General features: G+C 40.8%; 1 protein-coding gene across 2 annotated transcripts; it reads left to right on the forward strand.

The window, feature by feature from the left end:
- The first annotated feature begins 612 nt into the window (after positions 1–612).
- On the forward strand, positions 613–27,925 carry Lamp3 (lysosomal associated membrane protein 3). 2 transcript variants are annotated; one of them, XM_005077577.4, is made up of 6 exons: positions 636–913; positions 8,537–9,231; positions 10,081–10,209; positions 14,674–14,731; positions 16,730–16,900; positions 26,221–27,925. In XM_005077577.4, exons 1-6 carry the CDS (start codon positions 865–867, stop codon positions 26,352–26,354), a joined length of 1,236 nt encoding a protein of 411 aa, XP_005077634.1. In that variant the 5' UTR covers positions 636–864; the 3' UTR covers positions 26,355–27,925. The 2 variants fall into 2 exon arrangements, with proteins under 2 accessions (XP_021087175.1, XP_005077634.1); XM_021231516.2 differs by lacking the exon at positions 10,081–10,209 and having other exon boundaries at positions 613–913.
- Positions 27,926–27,930: the final 5 nt, after the last annotated feature.

Raw genomic sequence — 27,930 nt, forward strand, 5'->3', positions numbered from 1 at the left:
CACTTCCAAAAATTCTTTAACTCTGATGTGACCTCTTAGCTTTTTGTAGATATTTTGTAGTCTACACACACACACACACACACACACACACACACACACACACACACAGTGTGGTGTTTGAGTGATCTGATTTAATTTTAATAATTAAGACTGGAATAATAGAACCTGTGTTCTCTGCCAAGCAAAACTGGAGTATTTGGTAAATAGCTATCATTTGTTGTTATTTAATAGACCCTAACATCGTGAGAAAAGAGATGTGTTTGTCTATATTTTTACATTAATATACTCACAACAAAAAGTCACCAGTGTAATTTATCTGGAGAATGGCCAGAGCCAGATTCAACTCCCCGTCTCCCTAGTTCCCACAAGACAGCAAGTGCAGCAGCTATGGACATTACACCGACACGCCTCGACTCATACTCAGAGTCAGTGTTATACAACTACTGCTTAGCCCTGTACCCGAAGGTCTGGCTTACAAGGGTTTACAGAAACGGAGGGAACACAAGTTATAAGGGAAGGAGCTGCCACCTTTTTTCGAGAAATAGTTTCTGTTGCCCTTTGTCCTAGCCAGTCCCCATCCATACCTTCACCTCCCACAAACACTCCAGGAAGCGGCAAGTGTTTACTTTCCCACCGTGAGCTGCCTGTGGTTTCCCTCGCGGTGCAACACACTATTTAACTCTACTAGCTACTTCTCATCATGTAAGTGAGGTCGGCGTCTCTGCCATGAGTGGATGAAGGGCAAGGAGTTTGCTGTTCCTGAGGTTCGTGTTTCTGCTCTGAAACTGACTCCATTCCTGCAGCTCAGAAGGCCCATCTGTGCCCAGCCAAGCACACAGCAGCAGTAGACTGACCTTAACTATCATGCCTGGGCGGCTCTCTGCTGTGGCCGTGCTCTTCCTGTCCCTGGCTGGTAAGTGACATAGCCCATCTTCTGTGGTAGTCATGCTTTATCTTAAATATAAATGCTCACTTGTGCCCTGGACCTAAGGTGAGGCAGGAAGGGCTGTCGATACGGCTTCTGTTACTCCAGGTATTTAGTGTGGGGACATTTAAAACCATAAGGTTTTAATAGCTTACATAGTTGGGGACCACCTTCTATTTTCCCCAAGGACCTTCATGATTTGAATGGAATTTCTGTGTGTTAGAATGGGTATCAGCCCCAGAAGACATTGCTTCTGGCATCCTCACTAGTCTGGATACCATATATCAATGTGAGTTTATCAAAATCGCCTTAATCTAGGAGAGCTGAGTCAGGGTTTAGGAATCGTTGTCTAGTCATATACTGCCTTCTTTGTTTTTCTTAAATTTGAGTGCTGTTTATTTTATGTAAATAGTGACAATTGTAGATACACAAGCTATCATATGATCAGTTACACCATTTCACAAAGGTGTAAATTGAGGCATCCAAAAGGTTGTTAAAATACTGCTGTTGCACAATTGACTCAGAAAGGTTACCTGGGAGGTCAAGCTTAGAATAATTACTGTCTGCCTTAAGTACCTACTCTCACTTGAGAATTTCATACACAAGATATTGAGTTCTATTGGGTTGTTGTTCTGTTCTGCTAGCAAGTATACCAGTTAATTTCCAATTCCTTCTAGAGCCACTGAATTTAGTTTATGAGAGCACTGACTCAGTCTGCATGCACTGCTAAAATACTCAAGGGGAGATCACAGGTGCCTTAGTTGTTAGATTAATATTATGGAAGCTATGTGAAGGGACATGGCAGCTGCCTTAATTGAAGTAGATTTGTTTGTGCCATTCTTTCAGGATTGTAATTTCATGTTCTCAGAAGTATGGAAAAGAAATGACTTGGTTTGTGGATGTAGTGCAATAGTAGTGTTGGTTTAGCTTTGGATCCACTCACTAGCACAATGGGAAAAAACCCACAGCTTATCATTTTAAGCTAATATAAAAAGTAAAAATTTCTGCCTATGAACATACTCTCACCAAGATAGAAGTGTAAGTAGGATGAAGGATTCTTTACTCTAAAAATCACAGGTTCAGCTTACAGTCAATATTTCATTGCTGAGGAAGAAGAGACTGGATTCCATAGACATCACCTTCCCATCTTTTGCCTTGTGAACATATTAGTAAACATTTTGTCTTTATAATTACCATTTTGTTTTTCCTCTGTCTTGCTGGGTCCTATTGGAATTCCCACATCATTTCATGTTCCCTTTTCTAAGTGTTACACTGAACCCCCCCCCCCCCACATTTGTTTGCTTACATGTATACATTGTTGGCTGGTACTCACATATGAGGGATGTTTTTTCCCCAATAAATGTTTTATTTAAATTAGAAACATGCATGCTTCACATGTCAATCCCAGCTCCCTTTCCCACTCCTCCTCTCTTGCCCCTCCACCAGTCCCTCCCAACCCCCCAATCCCCACACCATTCCCCAGGGAGGGTGAGGCCCTCCATGGGGGGACATCCAGAGTCTGTCATTTCATCCAGGGCAGGACCTAGTCCCTTCCCCATGTGTCCAGGCTGAGAGAGCATCCTTCCATGTGGAATGACTCCCAAAGTTCATTTTGTATTCCATGGTAAACACTGATCTACTACCCAAGGCCCCAGAGATTGCTGAGGCCTCCTCACTGACACTATATTCAGGGAGTGTGGATCAGTCCCCTGCTGGCCTCTCAGCCAGAGGGATGGGGTTTTTATTCTTTTGAGATTGGGTGCCATCACTTTCTTCTTTTTTATTCTTTAAGACAATTTCTAAATTCAAATAAAGTTTGATCATATTCATCCCCTCCCCCAAGTCCTTCCAGATCCTCTTCCCCTTCCTACCCTACCAACGTTAAGTTCTTTCTAAAAAAACAAGCAAAAACCCCATACAACAACAACCCCCCAAACAAGTAAACAAAATAAAACCCCACCCAAAAAGAAAATAAAAGCAATAAAAACAACACCCCCCAACCGTAACCAAATATAAATAAGCACACTAAAAAACTTGTATTCCATGATATGATAGTCAACTACTCTTAAACACAAGGCCTGTCCTGGCATGGTTGATATACTCAATGTCACTCTAGAAGTGAAAACAGATTTCCTCTTTTCCAGCAGGTATAAGTAACAGTTCAGTTGTTAATATTTACCTGAATGGCTAGGTCTACATTCATTCATTAACTAAAACATATAAATATAATATATTTAGAGAAAACAAAAACTGCCACAGCAAAGTTGGACAAGATAAATCAACAGAAGGAAAAAAGCCCAAGAGAAGACACAAGAACTAGAGACCTACTTGTTTACACACTCAGGAATCCAATAAACCTGCTAAACCGGAAGTCATAGTATGAGTGCAAAGGACCTGGTGCAGATCCATGCAGGCCCTGTGCCTGCTGCTTCAGTCTCTGAGTCATATGAGCTTTGCTTGTGTTGATTTAGAGGCCTTGTTTCCTTGGTGTCCTCCATCCCCTCTGCCTCTTATACTCTTTCCATCTCCTCTTTCACAGGGGTCTCTGAGCCCTGAGGGAAGCGATTTTATGAAGCATTCCATTTAGGACTGAGTGTTCCAAGGTCTTTCACTCTCTGCATGTAGATGAGCTGTGAGTCTCTGTATTTGTTTCCATCTGCTGCAGGAGGAAGCTTCTCTCCTGATGGCTGAGCAAGGCACTGATCTTTAGTATAGCAGAATGTCATTAGGAGTAATTTTATTGTTTCTTGTTTTTTTTTTCCCTTTTGAACAGTAGTATTTGATTTTACCCTATGCTGTGTGGTATCTAGTTCTTGGTCATCCAAGAAGTGTTGGGTGTAGGCACCATTGTTTTGATATCTATCTATCTATCTGCTTTTTAAAATTATTTTAATTTTAAATAGCTTGTTTTACATGTCAATCCCAGTTCCCTCTCCCTCCCCTCCTCCTGTACCTTCCCACCATCCCTCCCAGCCTCCCACCCTATTGCCATTTCCTTCCACATAGGGGATATCTAGAGTCTGTCATTTCACTCAGGGCAGGGTCCAGGCACTCCCCTAAGAGTCCAGGCTGAGAGAGCATCCCTTTTTGTGTTATGGACACACAATGTCTGTTTGTATTCCAGGGATAAACACTGATCCACTGCTCAGGGCCCCATAGGTTGCCCAGGCCTCCTCACTGACTCTCACATTCGGGGATCTAGATCAGTCCCATGCTGGCCTCCCAGCTGTCTGGGGTCCAAGAGCTCTCCCCTGTTCAGACCAGCTGTCTCTGCTGGTTTTGCCAGCCCATTCTTTGCCAATTTGCTCACCGCTCCTCTCTCTCTGTCACTGGGTTCCTTGAGTTCAGTTCAGTGTTTAACTGTGTGTGTTTGCCTCTGCTTCCATCAGTCACTGGATGAAGTTTCCCGGATGGTTATAGACATCAAATTCATTATCAGGAATGGGCATTCGAGGTGATCTCTCCATTATTGCTTAGCTTGCCAACTGGGGTCATCCCTTTAGATCACTAGAGGTCACACTGATGCCTGATCTGTCTTCTAACCTATGATTCCCTCTTCCCCCTTACCTACCCCCCACTCAACCTTCCTGTTCCCCCATGACCTACTCTCTCTTCCTCTTCTCCCCCTCTCTTCTTCCCAGCTCCCACTCCCCCCCCCTCGCCGTGTTCCCCATCTGTTCAGAGGATCTTGCCTCATTCCTCTTCTCTTGGGTACCATGCATATCTCTTTAGGTCGTGGTGTATGGGCACCATTTTATGGAGTCGCCCTTAAGTCAAACAAGATGCTGGCTCATTACTTCCACTCACAGGCTTTATTCCACTATTCCCTACATATATTTCAGGAGGACAATTGTTGATCTAAGGGTTTGTGGCTGGATTGGCGTTTATGTTTCTTTTTTTAGTTTAGTGTGCTGAGTAGTATCTTGTACCAAAGACGCTAGCTCTTCCATGGGATGGAGGCTCTACATAGCACCAGCTTAACTTCTCCATGTTCAATTAGTTGTGCAGGTTTTGTCTTCAGCAAAGGGGCCTTGCAGTCAGTTTGCAGACAGAAATCTCTAGCCTTGACAATAGCTTAGATTTTTTGGAGTTTTCCATTGGACCCCTTTGACCAACAATTCAATCTTCATTTTGTGACAATGTCCTGTTGGGACTCTGGCTCTCCCATTATGGGTAATTTCATTCATATTGCCTTCATATATGTGTATTTTTGGAAGCTCTTATTGTACTAAGTGCCCATAATTTAAACTCTCTCTCACCAAATTCCCTCCCTTGTCCCTTTCTTCTCTCCCTCTCCCCACTTGATCCTCCTGTTCCAGCTGCCATCCATCCATCCATCCATCCATCCATCCATCCATCCATCCATCCATAACTATCCTATTTACCTTCCCTAATGAGATCTTTCTGCCCTCCTTAGTCCCTTGTTCTGTACTTATGCTCTGTGGGTCTATGGATTGTAGCTTAATTATCCCCAACTTAATAGCCAATATCTACATATAAGAATACATACCAAATTTGTCTTTCTGGGTCTGCCATACATTACTTGGGATGAGTTTTTCTAGTTACACCCATTTACCCATGAATTTCTACCCGTGACTTTCATGATTTTATCAAAAAATGCTGAATAATACTCCCGTGTGTACATGTACCACGTTTTTTATCCATTATTCTGTTGAGGGACATCTAGGTTGTTTCCGATTTCTGGCTATTATGAATAGAGTAGCAATGGCTATGGTCGAGCAAGTGTCTCTATGGTAGGATGAGGAAGAAGAACCTTTGGCTTCAAGCCACCATGTAGTAAGTGTCCAGTAATTGTGATGCTTTAAGGGTATGGAATACAGCTCAGGAGTATAATGCTTGCCTACTATAATCAAAGCCTTGAATTTGATCCTCAGTAGCATAAGCACCAAGGGTTTTGTCATTACCTATTAATGCAGAAAAATTAACCACTTAGAATGTATTGAATGGAAGACAGAAACCTAGAGATATTTATAGACTATAGTGACTGTTATGAACCTGCAGATTTCATAAGTACCAGAGTAAAGCCATGCTCTTTTTTCACTTTGCATCTTTTCTCAAGTCTCAGCCCAGAATCAACAGCTACAGCTCCTGTAAATGTCTGAGTAACTGCAATATAAACAAAGAATTTTGAAGAGACAGAGTGGTTTCCCAGCACACCCCATCAAAGAGTTTCCAAGGGCCAGTTTCAGAATTTGTCTAGTACTAGAGAGATTGCTCAGTGGCTAAGAGCACTGGCTGCTCATTCAGAGGACCTTGGTCCAATTCCCAGCACCCATATGGCAGTTCACAACTATAACTCCAAGATCTGACACCCTCACACAGACATACATGCAGGCAAAACACCAGTGCACATAAAATAAAAAAATAAATTATTTTACTTTGTTGATCCCCTATGTGAGGCCTCAGCCTTCCTGAGGAGTGAATGGAGGGTAGGATGGGAGTAATGGGAGGACAGGAGGGAGAAGGAACTGGGATTGGTGTGTAAAATAAGATTGTTTTAAATTTAAATAAAATTAATTAAAAAAGATTGGTCTTCTTTTCTGGGTTTATATGTGATTAAAAAGAGGCATGGATCCTCTGAATGGATGGCGAACACGGCGAGGGGTTGGGGGAGTGAGAGCTGGGAAGAAGAGAGGGGGGAGAAGAGGAAGAGAGAGTAGGTCATGGGGAAACAGGAAAGTTGAGTGCAGGGGGGGGGTAGAATAGGGGGAAGAGGGAATCATAGGTTATAAGACAGATCAGGTACCAGTGTGACCTCTAGTGATCTAAAGGGATGACACCAGTTGGCGAGCTAAGCAATAGTGGAGAGACCACCCCGAATGCCCATTCCTGATAATGAACTTGATGTCTATAACCATCCTGGAGCCTTCATCCAGTGACTGATGGAAGCAGAGGCAAACACCCACAATTAAGCACTGAACTGAACCCAAGGAACCCAGTGACAGAGAGAGAGGAGTGATGAGCAAATTGGCAAAGAATGGGCTGGCAAAACCAGCAGAGACAGCTGATCTGAACAGGGGAGAGCTCTTGGATCCCAGACTGACAGGGGGGAGGCCAGCATGGGACTGATCTGGACCCCCCGAATGTGAGTGTCAGTGAGAAGGCCTGGGCAACCTATGGAGCCCTGAGCAGTGGATCAGTGTTTATTCCTGGAATACAAACAGTCATCGTGTGCCCATAGCAAAAAGAGGGATGCTCTCTCAGCCTGGACTCTTAGGGGAGTGCCTGGACCTTGCCCTGAGTGAAATGACAGACTCTAGATATCCCCTATGTAGAAGGAATTGGCAATAGGGTGGGGGGCTGAGGGGGATGGGGGAGTGTGGGATGAGGGGAGGGAGAGGGAACTGGGATTGACATGTAAAACAAGCTATTTAAAAAATGAAAAAAAAAGAGGCATGGATAGAATCCGGATGAAAGAGAGGCAGAAGGCTTAAACTCCTTAAAGGATATCCTTGGAGACAATTTGTGACAACAGCAGACACTATATACCCAATGGTCCTGAAGGTTTTCACAGATACCAACTTGTTTCAGCTTTATAATAACTTTAGAATGTCTCTAAGGCTATTATCCTTCTTAACTCACTTGTCCAACTCATAACTGTTGAACACTTTCTATGCACAGGCACTTGTGGTAAAAACTGTGCACAAAATCCTCAAATTTAGACTTTTAGTCTACTGAGTAAGATGCATAACCAACACATAAACCAGCAAGTAAACATTTCTTCAAGGATGGAATTCTAATCATACTTACTGGCAATGTGATCACTAAATATTAGGATACTTTCCCCATATGTGAGTACAAGATGTGATAGATGAAGCCAAAACAATGAGATAGAGAACCATGGTGATGGGGCCATTTTATATAAGAAAAGGGAAGACACTCTGAAGAGCCAGCAGTTAAATCAAAACATGAAGGACCAGAGAAATTATACCTCGACTCTTTTCTTAGTTAATAAAGACTGTTGCTCGAAAGATTAAGCAAATAATAGAAATTGGTCTATATTTAGAAAAAATAATATGGAAGGGACTATCTTCAGAGAAAATAGTCTTTCATCACTAGGAGCAATTAAACATAGATTGTATGAATATATATTAATTAGGCACAATCTATCCACCAGATTATGCTTTAAATTAAATAGCTTGTGAGACTTATTTCAATTTGGAATTGTTTGATTTCTTGAAAAATATAAAACACTATAAATTTCTAATGCTGCTTAAGTCTATAAAATAATCACAACCACTGTTCACTCTATGTCATTTTATGACTTCTTTTTGATTTCACAGTTGAACATGGTCGCTTTGGCGTGCATTGGTACCAAAACTTATGCAGATGAAGGGGTTACATGCAGAATGTCTGACATATGGTCATAAACATACAAAGAACACATGTGCAAGTCAAAACATTACAGTGATGGCCTGGTACTAGTGTCTTTGGTGATCTTCATTTCATTGTTGAAACTTTTGAAAGGTTTCCCCAGCTATGAAACTGTGTACGCTGGTTTGCTTGTGAGCACATTAAAGTGGACATGGAGGAGGGACCTTTGAAGCATTTGGCCACTGCTTGTAACATTTCTGCTTTCTTAATTTGCAGTGATTTTACATGGCTATCAAATAAGAGAAAAAGAATTTCCAAAAAGCAGAGACTATCTTCAATATACCTCAACAGTCACAGGACAGACCACAGCAAAACCTCTCCTACAGCTGGTTAACCAAACACATCGTGTAACTTTAGCAGCAAGATCAAGGGATGGTCACATTCAAATGTCTGTTGAAGACTCCACCCCTGAAAACATAGCTCACACAACAACCAAAGCAATAATCCCAGTAACTACAAAACGCCTTCTACCCAGCATCCCAGTTAACTATACCTTTGTTACACCTAATAACTCACACGTGGCTACATTATCTACTGAAGGTACCATTGGCCCTAGCTCAGTTGCACATTTACCAGTTCATACAACTGGAACTAGTCTATCCACTGTCAACAATATAACTGGGAGAACTCCCCAACTTGGTGGTCAGACTACCTTCCACCAAACATTTTTCACAGCATTACACAAAACCACAACCAATCAGAAGCCAACTCCACCCACCTATGTTCCAGGAGCATCAGTACCTACACACAAGGTCAGCTTTGAATCTTCACCTGCCCCCATAGTTCCTGGGCCCACACTGGCAACCCAGTTATCACCAGCCAAGACGGGAACATATGAAGTCCTAAATGGAAGCAGGCTCTGTATAAAAGCAGAGATGGGACTAGAACTGATTGTTCAAGAAAAGGATTTGGTAAGTTGGGGGTCATAGGATGATAATGCTATCTTCAAAATCTGATTGGAGTTGTTTTGCTAAAATGAGCAGTTCTTGCTGGGTGGTGGTGGCACACATCTTTAATCTCAGCACTCACAAGGCAGAAAAGAGCAGTTCTCTACATCCTATCTTTAGGTGAGACAGGTATCTAGCTGTGGGTTTCTTTCTAGTGTTCTCCATAATAAAGGAATGTGTTCCGGAAGAAAAGTTAAAATAGAGAAAGCAAAGAGAACTTCAATACATACACTTCTCACTTGGAGCCAGCATTGGCAATAAAATGGATGGTGAGTGACAACAACATTGTCCTTTGCATGACTTCCCAGCCTCAATTCCTTTCTGACATGAGATGTTGGAATCTGATGTTCCCATTGTTCCAGTCCACTGTGATATTAATTCATAAATTCAAGTTAACAAGAACATTAGGTAAAGGGTTATTCAAAGCATTTAACTTTTGAGGGAGCCATCGTAAATTATTTTCTTTTTAGTTTGTAATCCACCCTCCACATATCTGTATTTGAGGCAGAAGGACTTTAGAATACAAACTCCTTCCTTATCACCTTTCAATAAATTGAACTGAACAAAAATAGATTTCCACATATTTTGCCTCCTATGATTTACCCATTAAGAAATCCCTATTATGGGGAAATTCTTTCTAAAAAGTCTTTTAAATATGTGCTTGGAAGTAAGAGAGTGCTATCCAGTAGGGGAGTTTGTGGTTTTCAAATAGGCATCCATTTATTTACTACTCATTAATGACTTGTACTGTGGGGTATCTGGCTTGAGTGTTCTCTGTTCTCTTACTGAGTGGGTCTATCTTATTTGGTTTAGGATTTTGCAACTCAGAGACACTTCAACATTGACCCCAGCCTAACCCATGCATCCGGGAAATGTGGCTCCCAAAAATCCAACCTCTTCTTGGATTTCCAAGGTGGATCAGTGAATATTACATTCATCAAGGTGAGGCATGAATTTGATCACACTGGCTCTAGCCCAGCTTGGCCTCTCCTTAATCTAGTGCTAGTATTTCAGTGTTAAATTTCAAGCTAGGGCCTGTGGCAAAAGTACCTAAGAACCTCTTGAGATGGGTTCAGATAAGAACAAAGAGCTTGGTAGGGAGAGGAAGGAAGTGTTGACATCGTGTTTGCCTTGTCCCCCTTGGCCTCCTCTGACCAGTCCAAGAAGGGCCTCAGTGTCTCTCAGGAGAGCCTTAGCTTTGTGGGGGTCTAGCCACCAGTGCCCTTTTTGTAGATTGTTCAAGGAGATAGTAGAATGGATGAAAAGATTTGTGGAAATTCCTAGTGGATGTCAGAAAAGTATGGTTATTCTAAAACCAACACTAAATACCAGAGTGGGTTCTTTCTAATCCCTCAAGGCAAAATTCACAGACTACGAGGGCTCTGAGTTTTCCTGACAGGAGATACAGACAGCCATGAAGAATGGGAAAGACTTGGGCATTGAGGTCATAGTCAGCTGTAAATTTGACTCTATCACTCATCTTTTTGTGGCACCAAGCTGGCAACCTTAATCCGTTTAACTTCTATTTTGTTACTTAAAACTGAGAAAAGGGATTATTTTTATAAAAGCATATGCATTGTAGAGAAAGTTGTGAATGTTTAACAGCTACCCACAATGAGCAGATATCTTGGGACAAGGTAAACAGATGAACCTGGTCATCCCACTGTCAAGAAAGGAACTTAGCTCACTGTGGAGTTGAAAGGAGCCAGTATTATCTGCATGTGCTCAAGCTACTTGGGGGATGTTTCTTAATCCGTAAAATGGAAATTATGAGACAAGTTACTCTGACTTTTGGCAGAATGAGAAGTATGAATGTAAACTGTTTAACACAGTATTTATGTGCACATGGAATAATTTAGCTTGGAACATAGTTATTAAAGACAAACTAAAGCTCTTAATTGGCTCTTAATTGTGATTCTGGATAGACTAACACTTAATAAGATGAACTGTTGGGATGAGCTCAGCCTTGAAGGTTAACTTGATAGAAAAGGAGGTTTGTGGGGAAAGCAGAAATAAACATAAAGCAGATTCTACATTTAAAAGTATTTTTCCTTATAAAGGTTAAAGCAGAGGGAATATTCTTATTGTGCTGGCTAACAGTGGTTACATAAGGATTTGACTCATCTCTCTCCTGATTTCTGAGCATGTCAGGTGAACCAATCTCCAACAGGACAAGTCATAGCCTCCATTCTATGTATTATGTTTAAACAGTTTCTATGAGATGCAGAAACTCTGCAAGAAGACAAAGGCTCAGAGCCTCTTTACCTCTCTCCTGTCCTGGAACCTCAGCAGATGCTTGATGAGCTCATGCTGGGGAGCTGAGTGACTGAAGATGGTTAGCCTGTGATACACCAGCAAATGAGCCAAAGCCACCCCTCCAACCACCATTGGAGAGTGCCTTTGGGATGCTGGGTGGAGACAGGAAGGACTTCTATCTCCATGCGGATCTTCATTACCTCTCAACTCATTTAGAATAAACAGAATTTGGGAGCATATAGAGTTTTTCAGAAAGGCAGTGATTCAAGACTGAGGTGGAATCTGGTCAAAATTTCCAGCCCAAAGGCATCAAAAAGAGAGGTAAGGAAGAGCTTCAAGAGAAAAATAGAGACAGACAAACACACACGAGGGAGAAGGAGAGTGAGTCTCTCACACACAAACATAGGAGAGAGAGAGAGAGAGAGAGAGAGAGAGAGAGAGAGAGAGAGAGAGAGAGAGAGAGAGAGAGAGAGAGAGAGAGAGACTGCTTAGGCCAAAAGAGTGCACTTAAATTCAAAGACTTTAGGAGCTAAGCATGGTAGAGTAGAAGATAAATGAAGATTGAAACTTACCTTTCCCAGGACTTGGAGAACTTGAACTTGATCTGACCTGTAAGTCTTCAGTTCAAGTTCTCATAGTTCCAGAAGCTGCTATGTAAGCAGCCACACAAGAAAAACAATCAATAGTGCTACCCAGCATGCAAACCCCACAATGACAAGCATAGCAAGATATCCCCAAAGAGTCTATTGTAGCACTTATATCTTGGGGTAGCCAACAGCCACTTAATTGGATTTAAGGCCTCCTCAGTTCCTACTGAAATCCGGATTCATGTGTGATGCTATAATCCTCGAGAATTAACCATGCTGGTGAGGCCGTGGAGCATCTCATGGCTAATCCCTCCGCAGACTCTCATTCTTTGCATCTTGACCAGTTGTGGGTCCCTGTGATAGCAATGATCTACCGCATAAAGAATCTTCTCTGATGAGAAGATGCACTAATTCATAGATCTGCAGTAAGTCATCAGAAGTCAGTTTAAAATCAGTAACAGGTTCTCCACCATGATCTATGATCGTCCAGCCACAGGCTCTTACCCATGATAACAATGCTAGGGCATCTATAGTGTGGACTGGTCCTCAAATCCAGCCAGAAAGTGGCTGGCCACTTCCACAAGCATTTGTGCTATGATTATGGTGGTGACTTACCTCGCCAGGCTGGCTGTAATTATATCTCTTTGAGTTTACAGCTGGGTGAGTTTGATGATTACTTTTCACTTCCAGTTGTATTCACAGCAACTACCTGTATACTATGAAAACTAGCCAATGGGGATGGTACTTCCAGGTAAGTACCAGATTGATCCTTATGTTATGACTTAAGTAGGTGTCATCATCAGAAATAGGGTCATACTGTGAAGTTCTTGAGGATAAGCTAGGACATTATCCTAAAAGCAGCATCTTTTTCACCTCACCTACAAACTATGTGAATCTGAGGAAAATGCACAACTACTGTGAACTTTCTAGTCAATCAAAAACTGGCTGATAATATTTATTGTGTTTTAGAGGGTTATTGTGAAGTTCAAATGAGGCAATCGAGTGGAAATATAGTGTACTTGGTAAACTGACATTATCCTAGAAATGCCAAACATTTACACAGAAGGTCATGATGATCCTAAAGGTAGGGGAGATTATAGAAGATTCAGAGTAGGATTGTAACCATTCTTCTACTGAGCCTTAAATTAGGCTAACACCATAACCTAAGGGAAATAAATCCTAGGTAAAGAATAACCTGAGTAGGTGGCATATGAAAGCAATACAGACAGGACTTGGGCCTCAGATACTTTTCCCTACAGCAAATAGATGATCCAAGTGTGTTGCTGAACTTGACTTTAAGAATGATGAGACTGAGTACTTCTGAGGAGACCCTGGTCTTCTGCTGGGTCCTTGAACAGTGTCTGACATGGAGTGGATGTTAAATGCAACTTAATTCTAGTTTGGGCTACTCTGTCTACCTTAGTGCTGTGGCCTCGAATAACACTCAGTCTTCATTTTTCTTCTCATAGTTGTGTGGATTAACTGGGACAAGGCATGGGATGTCTGCTGCAGTGTCTGGTACAAACTAAGAAGGCATCATGTTAGGCCAGTCAGTGAATTGCAGGATCTAGAATTCCTCTATCTTTTCAGTGGTCTTGCTAAAGTAGGTTGTACTGTGTAATGAATCATCATTTCATCTATGAATAACAGGGGTATGGGCTATAATGTGATCATAATTATTAAGTTTCTTTTGTGATTACATGTGAAACTTTTGAAAGTAATTTGATTTTATATTCTGATTTTGGTTACATTATCATTATTTTTACACCCTTCTGGTGACAACAATATAAATCACTAACTTTGAAAAATATAAAGGGGTCAAGGATATAGCTCAGTGATAGAGGATATGCTTATTATGTATGAGACCCTGGATTAAATTCTCATCACCTAACAGATACACAAATTTCCTTTTAAATTGACTCCTCTCTTGAGCATTCTGTGCCTCTAGACTTTCAAGCTGCTATAGGACTATTGTGTAGTTTCTTTTTATTTCCATAATAAAAACTTGTACATAAAATATGGGGGTAAAATGTGGACTCCAGGAAAAATGGAGTCTTCCCATTTTTGGTGGCCCACTTAACCAATCTGAAAACATGAATCTATTTATCTGTCTAGACAAATTAACCTTTTGCCAGGAAAATGCACATACAATTTTGCTTATTTAATTTTCTCTAGAGGGTTGATTAAACCATTAAACTCCACCCCATGTATTCTTGAGGATGGGTATTTAAGTTAATACCACCCGCCCATATTAGCCATTCCTCTCTGCCTTTAAGAGGTAATTGAATTTTGGAAACTTGGTAGAATTCAAATTCTTATGGTGGAAGTTTAGTTTCAGGCTCTAGCAATAAGTAAGAAATAGAGAAATCTGGATCCAGGAGCCATTCTTTACTTATTTTTTATTTATTGTGTGGTAAGCTTACCTTTGTTGAAATTTTCAAATATAATTACGACTAGAACAAACATATACCATAGTCCAGTCCTCATATAAAGGACTTAATAGCCAAGATTAAAAATGCAAAAATGGAGATTACCCAAAGGCTAATACATTGCTGTTTTACAGGAAGAAAACTCATATTATGTCAGTGAAGTGGGAGCATATTTGACTGTCTCAAATACAGGTTAGTAAGACAACAGCTGTCACATCACTGTTTTCTGGTCTTCTCATTTTCTTATCATTGATTCTGATACTCTTTGATGTTTTCTTTTTAAACAACAAGGAAGTAGTCTATACCAAAACTCTGGAGGAACTCATAACTCATATGTACTTCAGCTTATCTGATCATGGAGGATGGTGGTCTAGATTATATCAGCAATCATTATCTTTAGAAACTGCAAGTTCAGGACCTTTTTAACTTATTTGTTGTTGGTTGTTGGAATGCAATTTATTCTATGCTCTGAACTGTATATTATCCTGCAAAAATATTATATAGATAGGTACCAAGCTCTGTGCTGGAAACTGAGGAGCCATAGTTATCCAAACTGATAAGATTCTGTCATAGTGGAGCTTGCATTCCAGAAGGGAAGAACACCATACACAGCTATGTTAAACTGTATTCTTAAGTGGTAATGAGTTCTGTGAGCAAACCCAACCCAGAATGTCAGAGAATGCAGAGCTATTTCATGTACCCTTTGGGAAGCAGGAGAAAGACTGCTTTGAAATGTTAGGTTTGGTCACAGTATCTCCATTTGTGATTATCTAGTTTAGGCAACTTTTACAGATGGCATTAATGAAAAATGCGTGTATCTTAAGGAGTGAGGTTGCTAAAGTAGCTGTATTTGCTACTTTCCTATTGTGGCTAAAGTAACTTATAAAAGGAAGGCTTATTTGACTCATTGTTCCAAAGATGTAAGAGTTCATCATCATCATGGCAGAGAAGTGTGACAGCAGGCAGGCATGGTGACTAGGGCATGGGGCAAAGAACAGAGAACTTAGATCTTGATCTGTAAGCTAAGACAGACAGAGATAGAGAGAGAGAGACAGACAGAGAGAGAGAGAGACAGAGAGAGAGAGAGGGGGAACACAGAGAGAGACAGAGACACAGAGACACAGAGACACAGACAGAGTGAGAGAGTGAACACACACATTGGGAATAGCATAGCATGAAGTTTTGAAAACTTAAAGCCCAACCAAAGTGATGTACTCCCTCCAACAAGGCCACACACCACTCTGGGGTACATCCTCCATCAAACCACCACAGAAGCTAAGGAACAACAGGGTGCTAATGTGCCCTAGAGAGTGAACACACAACAGATGAGGTCCCATGAATGGCCAGTCTAGGGCATGTAGGGTCTCTGGACAGGTAAGCTGAAGACTTGAGATTTCGTTTCAAAATATATAAATATACCATAGGAAGATTTGGGTTAAGGTAATGGTGTTTCAGATTTGCACTTATGAAAGTTCACTTTGGTTCCCTTATGTAAAATTACCCACAGTGGGGCATGTTTAAAAAAATTGCGAACATTGACATTTAGAGAGATAATGCTCCTAAATAAATCTAACAAGTCTACAGAGGGCCTCAGATATTTCTCCAGAAAGTCTAGTCTTAGATAACACATTTATATTGAGCCTCTCTACTATGTCAGTTACTGCCTTGGGAATTTTCTAATTTCTTTCTTTCAAAGCGTTATCATTTGATCAGTTTAAACATTATTAATTAATGATCTCTTACTAACGAAATTTGCCAAGAAATGAAACTGTGGGGGTGAAGTCTATTTAAAATATTTGCTACATTTTATTGATGTTACTCAAGAGGATTTTTGTCAGTGATGCTGGTTAAATGTAAATAAAAATGTCACAACCGACAACTAATTTTCATATGTGTCTACTTATGCCTATTTTATCAAGACTAGAGAATAAGATTATGAGTGCTAATAGAAATTGCTTAATGTTATTCTCTAGTGATGGACCAGATTTTAGACAGTAGTAGACTTATTACTCTCAAGAAATGTGTGAAAGGACTATCAGACTACAAATTAACTTAGAGACTAAAAGATGGGGAAACCAGTTATAGGTTCATATGATCAAGAGCTCAGCATCATTAGCAGGAGAAATAGACACAGTGATGATAGTTTTCATTGTAGTGTGGTGCTGGTGCGTTTCCCTTTTTTCTCTTCAGAGAGGACTTATCAGGGAATGAAGCACAGGATGGTGATGTTTGAGACGGTTGTTGGGCATTCCTTCAAGTGTGTGAGTGAGCAGAGCATCCAGCTGTCAGCACAGCTTCAGATGAAGACAAGGAACATCCGTCTCCAAGCCTTTGATTTCGAAGGAGACTGCTTTGGAAATGGTAAGCCAGTCATCCTTTAAGTCACAAACAGCTTCCTGAACCCCAGGGGCAGTTCCTAGGTGTGCTTATTCTGAAGCTGTTAAGGAACATGACTTCCTGTATTAGAACAACCCTGTGAAGCTCCAAGTCCTGTGCTCCCCCTACACTCACTTGTGAAAACCATATGTAATATATGGTTTTATACATAACTAATGCATGTCCACTGCCTTACTCCAGCAGATTGACTCTTCAAGTGGCTAAACCATAAATGTCTCACTCATTTAAACACACACACACACACACACACACACACACACACACACACACATCAGGAAGTGGAGTGGGGGGGCACTGTGGACACTTTAATCATCTTTAGTAAGAGGTTTTTTAAAGATGTCATAATAGATTCTTCTTCATAAAGCAGGATGTACTTTGATGTCCTATTTTTTTTTACAATCAAGAAGGAAATAAGTTGTGTGGGAGTCTCTTTTCTGGAATCTAAGACATTTCATTGGACATTTCCTCACAGTCAGTTTAGTTCACAGCTGTTGTTTTCTTTGTATTTGAATCACTATACAGAGCTTATCTTGCCTGGTACTTACCAGGGTGGAAACTAGCCCTTAGATGAAGGCCAGACAAGGGAAGTCACTTTGTAGAAAAGCCCTTGTTTTTTTTGCTGAGAAGAGACACCACGACCACAGTACCTCATAAAAGAAGGCATTTGAGAGTTTCAGAGGGTTCGTCCATTATCATTGTAACGTGTAGCGTGGTGGCCCACAGGCCTGGCCCTGGAGCTGAGAACTTTACACTCTGATCCATAGGTAGCAGAGAGAGAAGAAGAGAGAACTTGGGCCTAGCATGGGCTTTTGAAACCTCCAAACCCACCCCCAGTGATATATTTCCTCCAACAAGGCCACACCTACCCCAATAAGGCCACATCTTCTCCAATAAGACTTCATTTCCTAATCCTTTTAATTCTTCTCAATAAAGCTACTCCCACGGGAGCCATTCTTATTCAAATTACAACCCTTTTTCATGTCAGAAAACAGTGTTACTAGACTTCTACATTTGACCAGAAGGATCATAAACTAAAATGTTTCTTGGAGGAACTAAAAACATATTGTAAAACACATCGTAAATAGAGAGTTTCTGTGTGAACTTCTAATATGAACCTGTTTTTACTTTGGGTTTAATTCTACAACTAAAGATGTGTCTAGAAAAAAAAATCAAAACTTCTCATTTGCCAAACAAAGAATTCAGGTGTTGTTTTTGGATCATGTGTTTTTGAAAGTTTTCTCTGAGGCTTAGAGTTTCTGCCTTTGCTTGTTGACATTGTCATAGGGTTCCTGCTAGTAGGTGTTGTGATAGCTAAGCTGTCAAAAGCTGATCTTAGGGTATCTAACTTCTAGGAGATGTCTAATTCACCATGAATATTTGAAAAACTTCTAACAGTCATGTGGTTTCGAAACAAGGCCCACACTTGCTTGTCAGCTTGTGAAGGGTCTCTGGGAAGCAGGAAAGGTCTGGTGGATAAAACCTGTCCATGTCTGGTTACCATTCTGTGCTCACAGGCAGATGTGTAAAAGAGAAGAAAAGGAAACATCATCAAAGAAAACAAGTTATCAACTGGAGAGACCCTGAGCTCCTTCCCTCTTCTGCCTCTCTCCCCTTCTCACTAAGCTCTCACAACCCCTACTGTTCTATCACCAAAACATTTCTCTTTTGGTCACTGCTTTAGCTCAAATCCATTCCTAGATCTTGTGGTTCATTTTTTAAAAATGATACTCAAGTGGAAAAATAAGTGTCATATTTTCTTTTAACCAGAAACAGCCATTTAAAAAGGAGAAAGCTATTGTGTGAATGGAATTTAAACACATATGTGCAAAGGGCCATGGGCACGCAAAGAGAGCAAGATTAACACTGTGCTGATGGTGAGGGGTGGATCAAAGACGAGAAGTTTTCTGTATTTTTCCACATTTCCACTCATTATTTTTAACAGGAAGGCCATTCAATTTGGCAACTACTTCATGGTTACTGCTTATTCATGAAGTGCACTTGGTCTTCTTGGAAGTGTCTTAGCTCTTTCTACATTCCTGAAGGGTTGAGGGAAGCATCTGAAAGACTCAAGAGAACCTGAAGAGCCCCTACACATATCTAGAGTTCTTAGAAACACCCATTTCCTCTTTAGCAGAAGGTGTTGATAGAACACTGGGTGTGAGGGCCTCGGTTTCTCCTAAGTGATTCAGGTAATAGCACACACTTGGCTTGGAGAGGTGTGATCTCCTCTGTTCTCTGTCAAACAATTTTTCTTTAGGCTCCCAGGTATGCAATGTCAAGGGCCCTTGTAAAGCTCTTCAGAGCAGAGTGGAAGATGTTGATTCAAGATGCCACTAGCCATCCTGAAGAAAACTACATTAAAGTTTAATCTGTGGATGAGAACAATAGGCAAAGTTTAAAATGAAGAATAGAGCAATGAGGTGTTTTGTAAAATTATAATTTTCATTTCTACTATCTTCAGTGAGTTCTGTCAGCTAACAGACTTGTGCTATCTATCCCCACCAACATAAACTGTCCTCCATGTTAACTTGGACTTAGAGCAGGGGTTTTGGTGCAAGAGCTAGTATACCAATAGTTGGATATGTTCATTTTTCACAGTTTTGCTTACTTCCTCCAGTACAGAGTAGAGGGTCAGCTGAGGCAGGCCCCTAACACACACCCTCTCTCTCTCTCTCTCTCTCTCTCTCTCTCTCTCTCTCTCTCTCTCTCTCTCTCTCTCTCTCTCTCTCTCTCTCTCCCTTCCCATCTACCACACACACAGACCCTCTAAAACTTAAAAATCTTTTACCAAATGAACAAAATTCTGTAGGTGCCTCCTTCTGTCTGAAATAAATAAGAGCAGTCACTTCATAGTCTTCCTTTTCAAATAAAGGATGGAAAATAGAAAGAGGGAACATAGAGACTGAAGAAAGTGAGCTGAGAACCGTACCAAACAACAGGATAACTCCAGACCGCAGCTAGCTCCACACTATATAAAGAAGAATAGGATAACTCCAGAGTATAGCTGGTTTCCAGACTATATAAAGAAGAATAGATTCCAAAATGATGAAGTATTAGTGTTATTGCTTTGCTAGGCATGCCATAGCAAAGTGCTACATATCTTAAGCAGTAGAAATTTGTGTTCTCACAGTTCTGGGAGCTAAAAGTGAAGAATAATATGTTGACAACAACAGATTCATTAAAATTTATTTTATTGAAAACAGTGTTGTTTTTCATAGAATATATTCTGAATATGGTTTATTCTCCCCCAAATCCTCCCAGTTCCTCCTCTTTCCCTTCCAAATCCACATCCTTTCTGTCTCTCCTTAGGAAAAAAATCACAGATATCTAAGGAATAATAATACAACATGATATAATATAATAATACCAGTGAAAAAAACCTAGGTTTTCATTTACAAGAGGCTATTGATTGGAGATAGATTCTGGCTTAGGGGTGGGAGTATGCCCACTTCTTTCAGCTCTAGGACCCCGTCTGGTGCAGACCCATGCAGGCCCTGAATATGCTGTCTTGGTCTCCATGAGTCCCTACGTGTATCTGTCATGCTCTGCTTGGAAGGCCTTTTTTTCCTTTGTGTTCTCCATCCCTGAGGCCTGAGGGGAGGGGCAAGGTTTTTCCAGGGCTCTCACCCTCTGGCGGAGGGTCTTTGTATTCATTTCCATCTGAGCAGGAAGAAGCATCTCTGATGATGGCTAAGCAAGGCATGGATCTATGAGTATAGAATACCATTAGGAGTAATTTTATTGTTATGTTATTTAGGTAGAATAGTGGTATTTGGTTTTCTCTTAGGTTCCTTGGCTATCTAGTCTTAAGTTCTTGGCCAGCCAAGTACCACTGGCTTCCATCTCATGGAGTGGACTTTTACTCAAATCAGATAGTGTTTGCTTACTCCCACAAGTTTTGTGCTACAATTGCACTAGTGTGTCTTGCAGTCAGGTCACTCTTGTAGATAGAAGCATTTGTAATTGGGTTGGTGTTTACCTTTCTCCTTTGGTATCATGCAGAATATTAATCTGTAGGGGTGAAAGCTCTAGGAAGGCACCAGTTTGACGTCTCTGTGTTCAATGAGTTATGTAGGTGTGTCTTCAGCAATATAACCATACAATTACTTTGTGGAGATCAACCAAATAGCCTTGGCAATAACCTGAGTGGTATGGGGGTTTCCGTGGGGCCCCATTGGCTGACAAGACAATTATGTATAATTAATTCCTGGCACTGGAAGACTCACTCGTTGACAGGAGATATGTATTCGGGGCTTTGTTTCCCCCATCTTTTGATGATTTCATTCCTCTGTGGAGAGCTGCTGTCTTAGTCACTGTTATCTTGCTGGGAAGAGCACCATGATCAAGGCAACTCTTATACAAGAAAGCATTTAATTTGGGGCTGGCTTACAGTTTCAGAGGCTTAGTTCATTATCATCATGGCAGAGATCATGATGGCAGCCAGGTATGGTGCTAGAGAAGTAGCTGAGAGGTATAACCTGATGTGAAAACGGAGAGAGCCTGGGCCTGGCATGGGCTTTTGAAACCTCAAAGCCCACTCCTAATGATGGTACTTCCTCCAAGAAGGACACACCTATTCCTTCAAGGCCATACCTTCTAGTCCTTCTTATCCTTTCAAATAGCACCACTCATTCAAATATAAGAACCAATGGGGGTCATTCTTATTCAAACAACCACAGACAACAACAGCCTTGCAAATGGCTTGGGTTGTTTTGGGGTTCCCATGGGACTCCTTTAGCTAAGAACTTGATTGGATATAAACTGTTTCTTTTTTTTTTTTCTTTTTTTGGTTTTTACGAGACAGGGTTTCTCTGTATTGTTTTGGAGGCTGTCGGTCCAGTCTGGCCTCGAACTCACAGATATCTGCCTGTCTCTGCCTCCCGAGTGCTGGGATTAAAGGCGGGCGCCACCACCGCCCGGCTAAACTGTTTCTGATACTGGAACCTTCTTCACTCGATAATTAGGGATGCCTAGTTGGAACTCTGTCTCCTTTGTTATTTGGAGTTTTCATTCCCCTTCTCTGGGGTACCATGCATATCTCTCTTAGGGCCCACCCTGTTTTGCAGAGTCTCTGGCAGTGGGATTGTAGGCTGGCACTCCCCTGCTCCATGTATAAATTCCATATATGAGTGAATACATACCATGTTTGCCTTTTTGTGACTGGGTTACCTCACTCAGATGGTTTCTTCTAGTTCCATCCATTTGCCTACAAATTTCAAGATTCCATTTTTTCCTGCTGAGTAATACTCTATTGTATAAATGTGCCACATTTTCTCTATCCATTCTTCAGTTGAGGAGCATCTAGGCTGCTTCCAGGTTCTGGCTATTGAAATTAGTGCTGCTATAAACATAGTTGAACAGATGTCCTTATTGTATGAATGTGTATCTTTTGAGTGGAATTGCTGGATCTTGTGGTAGACTGATTTCCATTTTCCTGAGAAATCTCCATACTGATTTTCAAAGTGGCTGTGTGAGTTGGCAATCCCACTAGCAGTGGAGGAGTGTTCCCCTTTTTATACATCCTCTCCAGCATAAACTGTCATTGGTGTTTTTGATTTTTAGCCATTCTGACAGCAGTAAGATGGTATCTCAGAGTTGTTTTGATTTTCATTTCCCTGATGGCTAGGGATGTTGAGCACTTTCTTAAGTGTCTGTCAGCCATTTTAGATTTCTTTATTGAGAATTCTCTATTTAGCTCTGTACCCACTTTTTAATGGGATTATTTGGTGTTTTGGAGACTAGAGGTTTCACTTCTTTTTATTTAAAATTTTCCTTTTATTGAAAGCATCTCTTTTTTCACGGATGATATCCTGATTACAGTTTTCCTTTCCTCTACTCCTCCCTGTTTCTTCCCACCTCCCCTCCCATTTGGATCCACTTCCTTTCTGTCTCTCATTAGAAAAGAACAGGCTTATCCTGGAACCTTCATCCAGGGACCGATGGAAGCAGAGACAAATACCCACAGCTAAACACTGAATTGATCTCCTGGAACCTAGTGACAGAGATGGAGGAGTGGTGAGCAAAGGGGTCAAGACCATGATGGTGAAACCCCCAAAGACAGCTGACCGGATAAGGGGGAGCTCTTGAATCCCAGACTGATGGATGAGAGGTCAACAGGGGACTGATCCAGACTCCATGAATGCAGTCTCAGTGAGGAGGCCACAGAAATCAGTGGGGCCTTGGGTAGCGTTTACCATGGATCAGTGTTTACCATGGTGTATGAATGATCTTTGGAAGCCCATTCCAAATAGAGGGATGCTCTCTCAGCCTGAACACATGGGGAAGGGCCTAGGTCCTGCCCTGGATGAAATGACAGACTTTGGAGATCCCCCCAAGGAGGGCCTCACCCTCCCTGGGGAATGATGTGGGGATTGGGTGTGGGGCTGGAGCGGCGCTGGTGGAGGGACAAGGAAGGAGGAATGGGAGAGGGAGCTGGGATTGACATGTGAAACATTCATGTTTCTAATTTAAATAAAAACATATATTGAGGGAAAAAACCAACCCCACCAAAAAATAAAAAACAGATAGAAAAGAACAGGCTTCTAAGATATAATAAAAATATAGCAAATATAGCACTCTTTCTGCCTCCTCTTCCTCAGAATTACCTGATCCCTGAGGAGAGGGATTTGGTGGGGACATCTAATTCCAGGGCTAAATGTTCCAAGGTCTCCCATTAAAAAATTCCAAAGTGTCTTTACTGTGGGCTCCACTAAAATGAAAAAATAAGTTATATACTTGATTAGTCCAGGAGGGAAGAGCCAGGGCAGAGTCACGATCAGATCAAAAGTCCAAGAGTGTGAAGCTCAGTGTCAAATGTCTAAATGCACCATCGTCTGCACTCCAGCGGTTGTGCCAAGGCACACATAGCATGTCTCGCTGGATCAGGCTGGCTCCACTGCACAGATGCTGTTGTCCTGGGTGGTCATCCAAGCATCACTAATGTGTTGAGGTATGCACTGCAGCTGGACTGCGCCGTCACCAGCAGCCTCTGCTGAGTTCTCTTCAGGGACTCAGACCTTGCCATGTGGTGCCAATCCTAGGCTGCTGTCCTTGACTCCTTCATGTCTTCAAAAACACCACCTGGAGAATCCTTTTCTTTAGTTACAATTTTTCTATTGAAAATATTTTTCATACACTATTATTTGATTTCTTTTTCTCCTCTTCAAAATCCTCTCAGACACTCCCCATCTCCTCTCCCACCCAATTCCATACCCCCTTTTCTCTCTTGCATTAGAAAACAAATAGGTATCTAAAAATAGTAATAATAAATTAAAATTAGATAAAATAAAGACAAATACACTGGGATAGGACAAAGCAAAAACAGAAGAAAAAGTGTTAAAGAAAAAGCACAAGAATCATATATAGATGCAGAGATCCATACATTTGCACATATAAAAATCTCTAAAAACACAAACCACAAAATCAGAAGCCATAATACATACACAAAAGACCTGTAAGGTGAGGAATAACAAAAAACAAAACCTCTACAATGCCACTGAGTTCATTTTGTGTTGGCTGTCTACTGCTGGGCATGAGGCCTGCCTGTAAGTGTGGTTTGTATATCCAGTGAGCCTCCATTAGAGAAACCTCATTTTTCCTTTACAAGCAATTAGAGATAGTTTCTTGGAGGAGGAGGCTGTGTCTTCTTCCTCTCTCAGTGCTGGGACCCCATCTGGCTTGGACCTGTGTGTGCTGCCTCTGTGGGTTCATATGTGTATCAATCCTGTTGTGTGTGGAAGACGCTGTTTCCTTAGAGTCATTCATCTCCTCTGGCTCTTACAGTCTTTCCATCTCCCTTTCCCTATGTAGTTCTCTGAGCCCCGAGGGGAGGGATTTGATGGAGACATCCCATGTAGTATATTTCAAGGTCCCTCTCTGCATATTGTCTGCTTGTAAGTCTCTGTGTGTGTTCCTGTCTATTGCAGGGGGAAGCTTCTCTGATGATGACTGAGAAAGTCACTGACCTATGAGTATAGCAGAGTGTTGCTAGGAGTCATTTTATTTCCACATTCCTTTAGCAGAACACTAGTATTTGGTTTCATCTAGTCTAAGGTTCTTGGCACCTGAGCAGTGTTAGGGATGGGTTCCATATCACAGAGTGGGTCTTAAATGAATCAGACATTGGTTAGTTACTCCCACAAACTTTTACACCTGGAAGACTCTTATGTTTCCAATTTAGCTGCCAGCACAAGGAGCAGCCTCCACTCCTTCTGAACCACAAATCTGTGTGCTGACCCTGAGTAAATACTCCCAAAAGATTTTTAACCTGAATGATTCTCATCTCTTTTTTTAATCACAGATGATTCTTTAGACTACTACAGATTATCCCAGGAAAGTTTTTACTTTAGTCATTATGTTTTCTTGTTAATCAGTTAAATTTTTCATCTCCAGCTGACCAAAACTACAGATTTTTAATTCAATTTTTTACATAATGTCTTTGCTTCCCTCTGAAACTTCCCAAGCCAGGCTTCTGTTGTCTGTATTGCTTTCTGATTATCTTCTAAGTTCCCAGAGCATCCTATTAAGCTCTGAACATCAGTGACTTTTCTAGCACAAAGTTCCAAACTTCTTCTACAGTCCTCCCCCAAAACAACCTGTGGCCTAGGTCTGTCACAATAGTCCATTTCGTGGTACCAATTTCTCTCTTAGTTGAATGAAAAAGAGAAACAATAAAGGAGTATATGATTGCTTCTATGTATGGTAGAGAAGGTTTATTGTAGATAAAAAGGAGAGCATAGCTGGAGGTAGGACTGGCTTATGTATCCGAGTTTTAGTCCATTATTGTCATTGTGGGAAGCACAGTGGCATTCAGAAAGATGGGTTACTAGAGAGGTTGCTGAGAGTTCTATATCCAGATCCATAGGTTCCAAAGCCCACCCCTAGTCACACACTTCCTCCACCAAGACCACACTTATTCCCATAAGGCTACATCTCCTAATAGTGCCAATTCCAATGAGCGTATGGCGGCCAATTTCACTCATATCACACAGGGTTATAGTATTTGTTATTAGTTTATGAGAACATTGTTATTACTACAAATTCTTATCTACTACAGCAGAAATTATACAACTAATCATTTAAGAAATTCCATGATTCACTTTTTATATTTAGAATTATGACAATAGATACCAGAGGGGAAAAAATATATATATATATATACATAAATATATATATATATATATATATATACATACATATTATTCATCTATTTTACATCCTTGCCACAGCTTCCCCCCATCATCACCAAATCTTACCTGCTCTATTGTATTTGTTTTCTTTTGTAGTGGATGAGTGTTTGTCTGACTACACAGTTGTGCTTCCTGTGATCGGGGCCATCGTGGTCGTCCTCTGTGTTGTGGGTCTGGCTGTCTACACAATCCGTCAAAGGCACCAGTCATTGGGATACCAGAGAATCTAATTTATAATCAAATGAAATGGGAATAATGGTGTTTAGAAAAAAATTCCAGTATTTCCAGAATGTGGGAGACCTCTCTTATTCACTAACATCTACTAAAACCAATTGAGTGATTAATGATTAAAATTAAAACAGCATATCAATTCTGAATATTTTTGCTCATCTTATCAAAGACTAAGGAAGATATTTAAGAGTATTTTCTAGCTTATGTTGGAAAATTTTAACAATTCAAATGAATATTTGAGATACATTGAATCAACATAATGTGCAAAAGTGGCAGGCATTTACAAATTATAAACCAAAATAATTGATTTTAATTAGTACTACCTGTGTTTGCCTAGAGAAATTCATTTTAACATTAATACTTTCATTTAAAATAATTTCAATGGATTTTCTTACCATCTGTGTTTATTTGAATCATGTGTGTCTGATATGGTCCTTACCTCCCTTTCCATTTAGATGTTTTTAGTTATCAAAAAGAACAACATATTTCATATTACTTAGATTTTTTACATGAAAACAATGAACTTTTTCTTCATGATTCTTGATTCATAATTAATAGAGACTAATGATGAGGGATGCCCTTCTGTATGCTGTGAATATATATTTCTCTTACTGGTTGATATATAAAGCTGTTTTGACCAATGGATAGTCAAAATTTGGCTAGACAGGAATTCCAAACAAAGAGGCAGGGAAAGAAAGACAAAAGACAGATGCCATGTAGCCAGGGAGGCAAGATCCCAGGGTTAGCAACAGCCACGTAAAAATACACAAATTAATAGAAATGGGTTAATAAGCAAGAGAGAGCCAGCGAGTAAGAAGCCTAAGTCAATGGGCAAATAGTTATGAGTATGTATTAAGTCTCTGAACAGTTATTTCTTAATTGGCTGCAGGACCCAATGGGTGGGGAGAAATCCAGTCCAGTGGGGCTGAGATAGATGGAAAAAATGTCCTTTTACATTCTGGCAGCGCAATGTGGGGCTCTCCAGTTTCCACATAAGACTTAAAAGAGCTTAGGAAAAGAGAGGGGGAATATTGTAATGCATAAATGGGGCCAAGAACAGCCTCCTGATTCTGACTCTCATGCTGGTCCCGGTACACAGACATCATGGCATTCTGGCTTGAGCACAACATGGCAGATTCATGCCACCAGAGTCTTCTAGTTGCAATGCACTGCATAGAAGATTAGCTTTTACTCAGAAAAAAAGTTTCTGGGCTGGCTGCATGCTACCTGATAGCAGCATTGGGGAAGGGAGCCTAATGCTTGTTGTTGCCCTGCCATGTTTGAAATCCAAACAGGCAGGCAGCTGCTTTAGCCCTAGCCATGCCTGCTTAACATTTTAAAAACACTGTTGGTCATAAAAGGATTTTTAGATACACAATAAGGACAGATTCAGACAAAAAAGATTTCTAAACAGGTCACGAGGTGTTTAAAGATGTACATAAGTTTGAAAGAGAGAGAGAAAAAGGAAAAAGACAGTTGCAGATTAAAAAAATAATAGGTCCTTAAAAAGAAATAAATTAATATAAGCCATGTAAAGATGGAAAATAAAGCATCTGGATTATGTACATTATTAAG

The sequence above is a fragment of the Mesocricetus auratus genome, unplaced genomic scaffold, assembly GCF_017639785.1.
Source record: "Mesocricetus auratus isolate SY011 unplaced genomic scaffold, BCM_Maur_2.0 Super-Scaffold_100008, whole genome shotgun sequence".
NCBI classification, from domain to species: domain Eukaryota; kingdom Metazoa; phylum Chordata; class Mammalia; order Rodentia; family Cricetidae; genus Mesocricetus; species Mesocricetus auratus.

Bases quoted from the DNA above. Each gene is read 5' to 3' on its own strand.
- Lamp3 (XM_005077577.4), top strand. From the start codon at position 865: ATGCCTGGGCGGCTCTCTGCTGTGGCCGTGCTCTTCCTGTCCCTGGCT. The intron at 14,732-16,729 runs GTTAGTAAGACA...TTTTCTCTTCAG, and splicing joins TTTGACTGTCTCAAATACAG to AGAGGACTTATCAGGGAATG. The intron at 16,901-26,220 runs GTAAGCCAGTCA...TTTCTTTTGTAG, and splicing joins AGGAGACTGCTTTGGAAATG to TGGATGAGTGTTTGTCTGAC.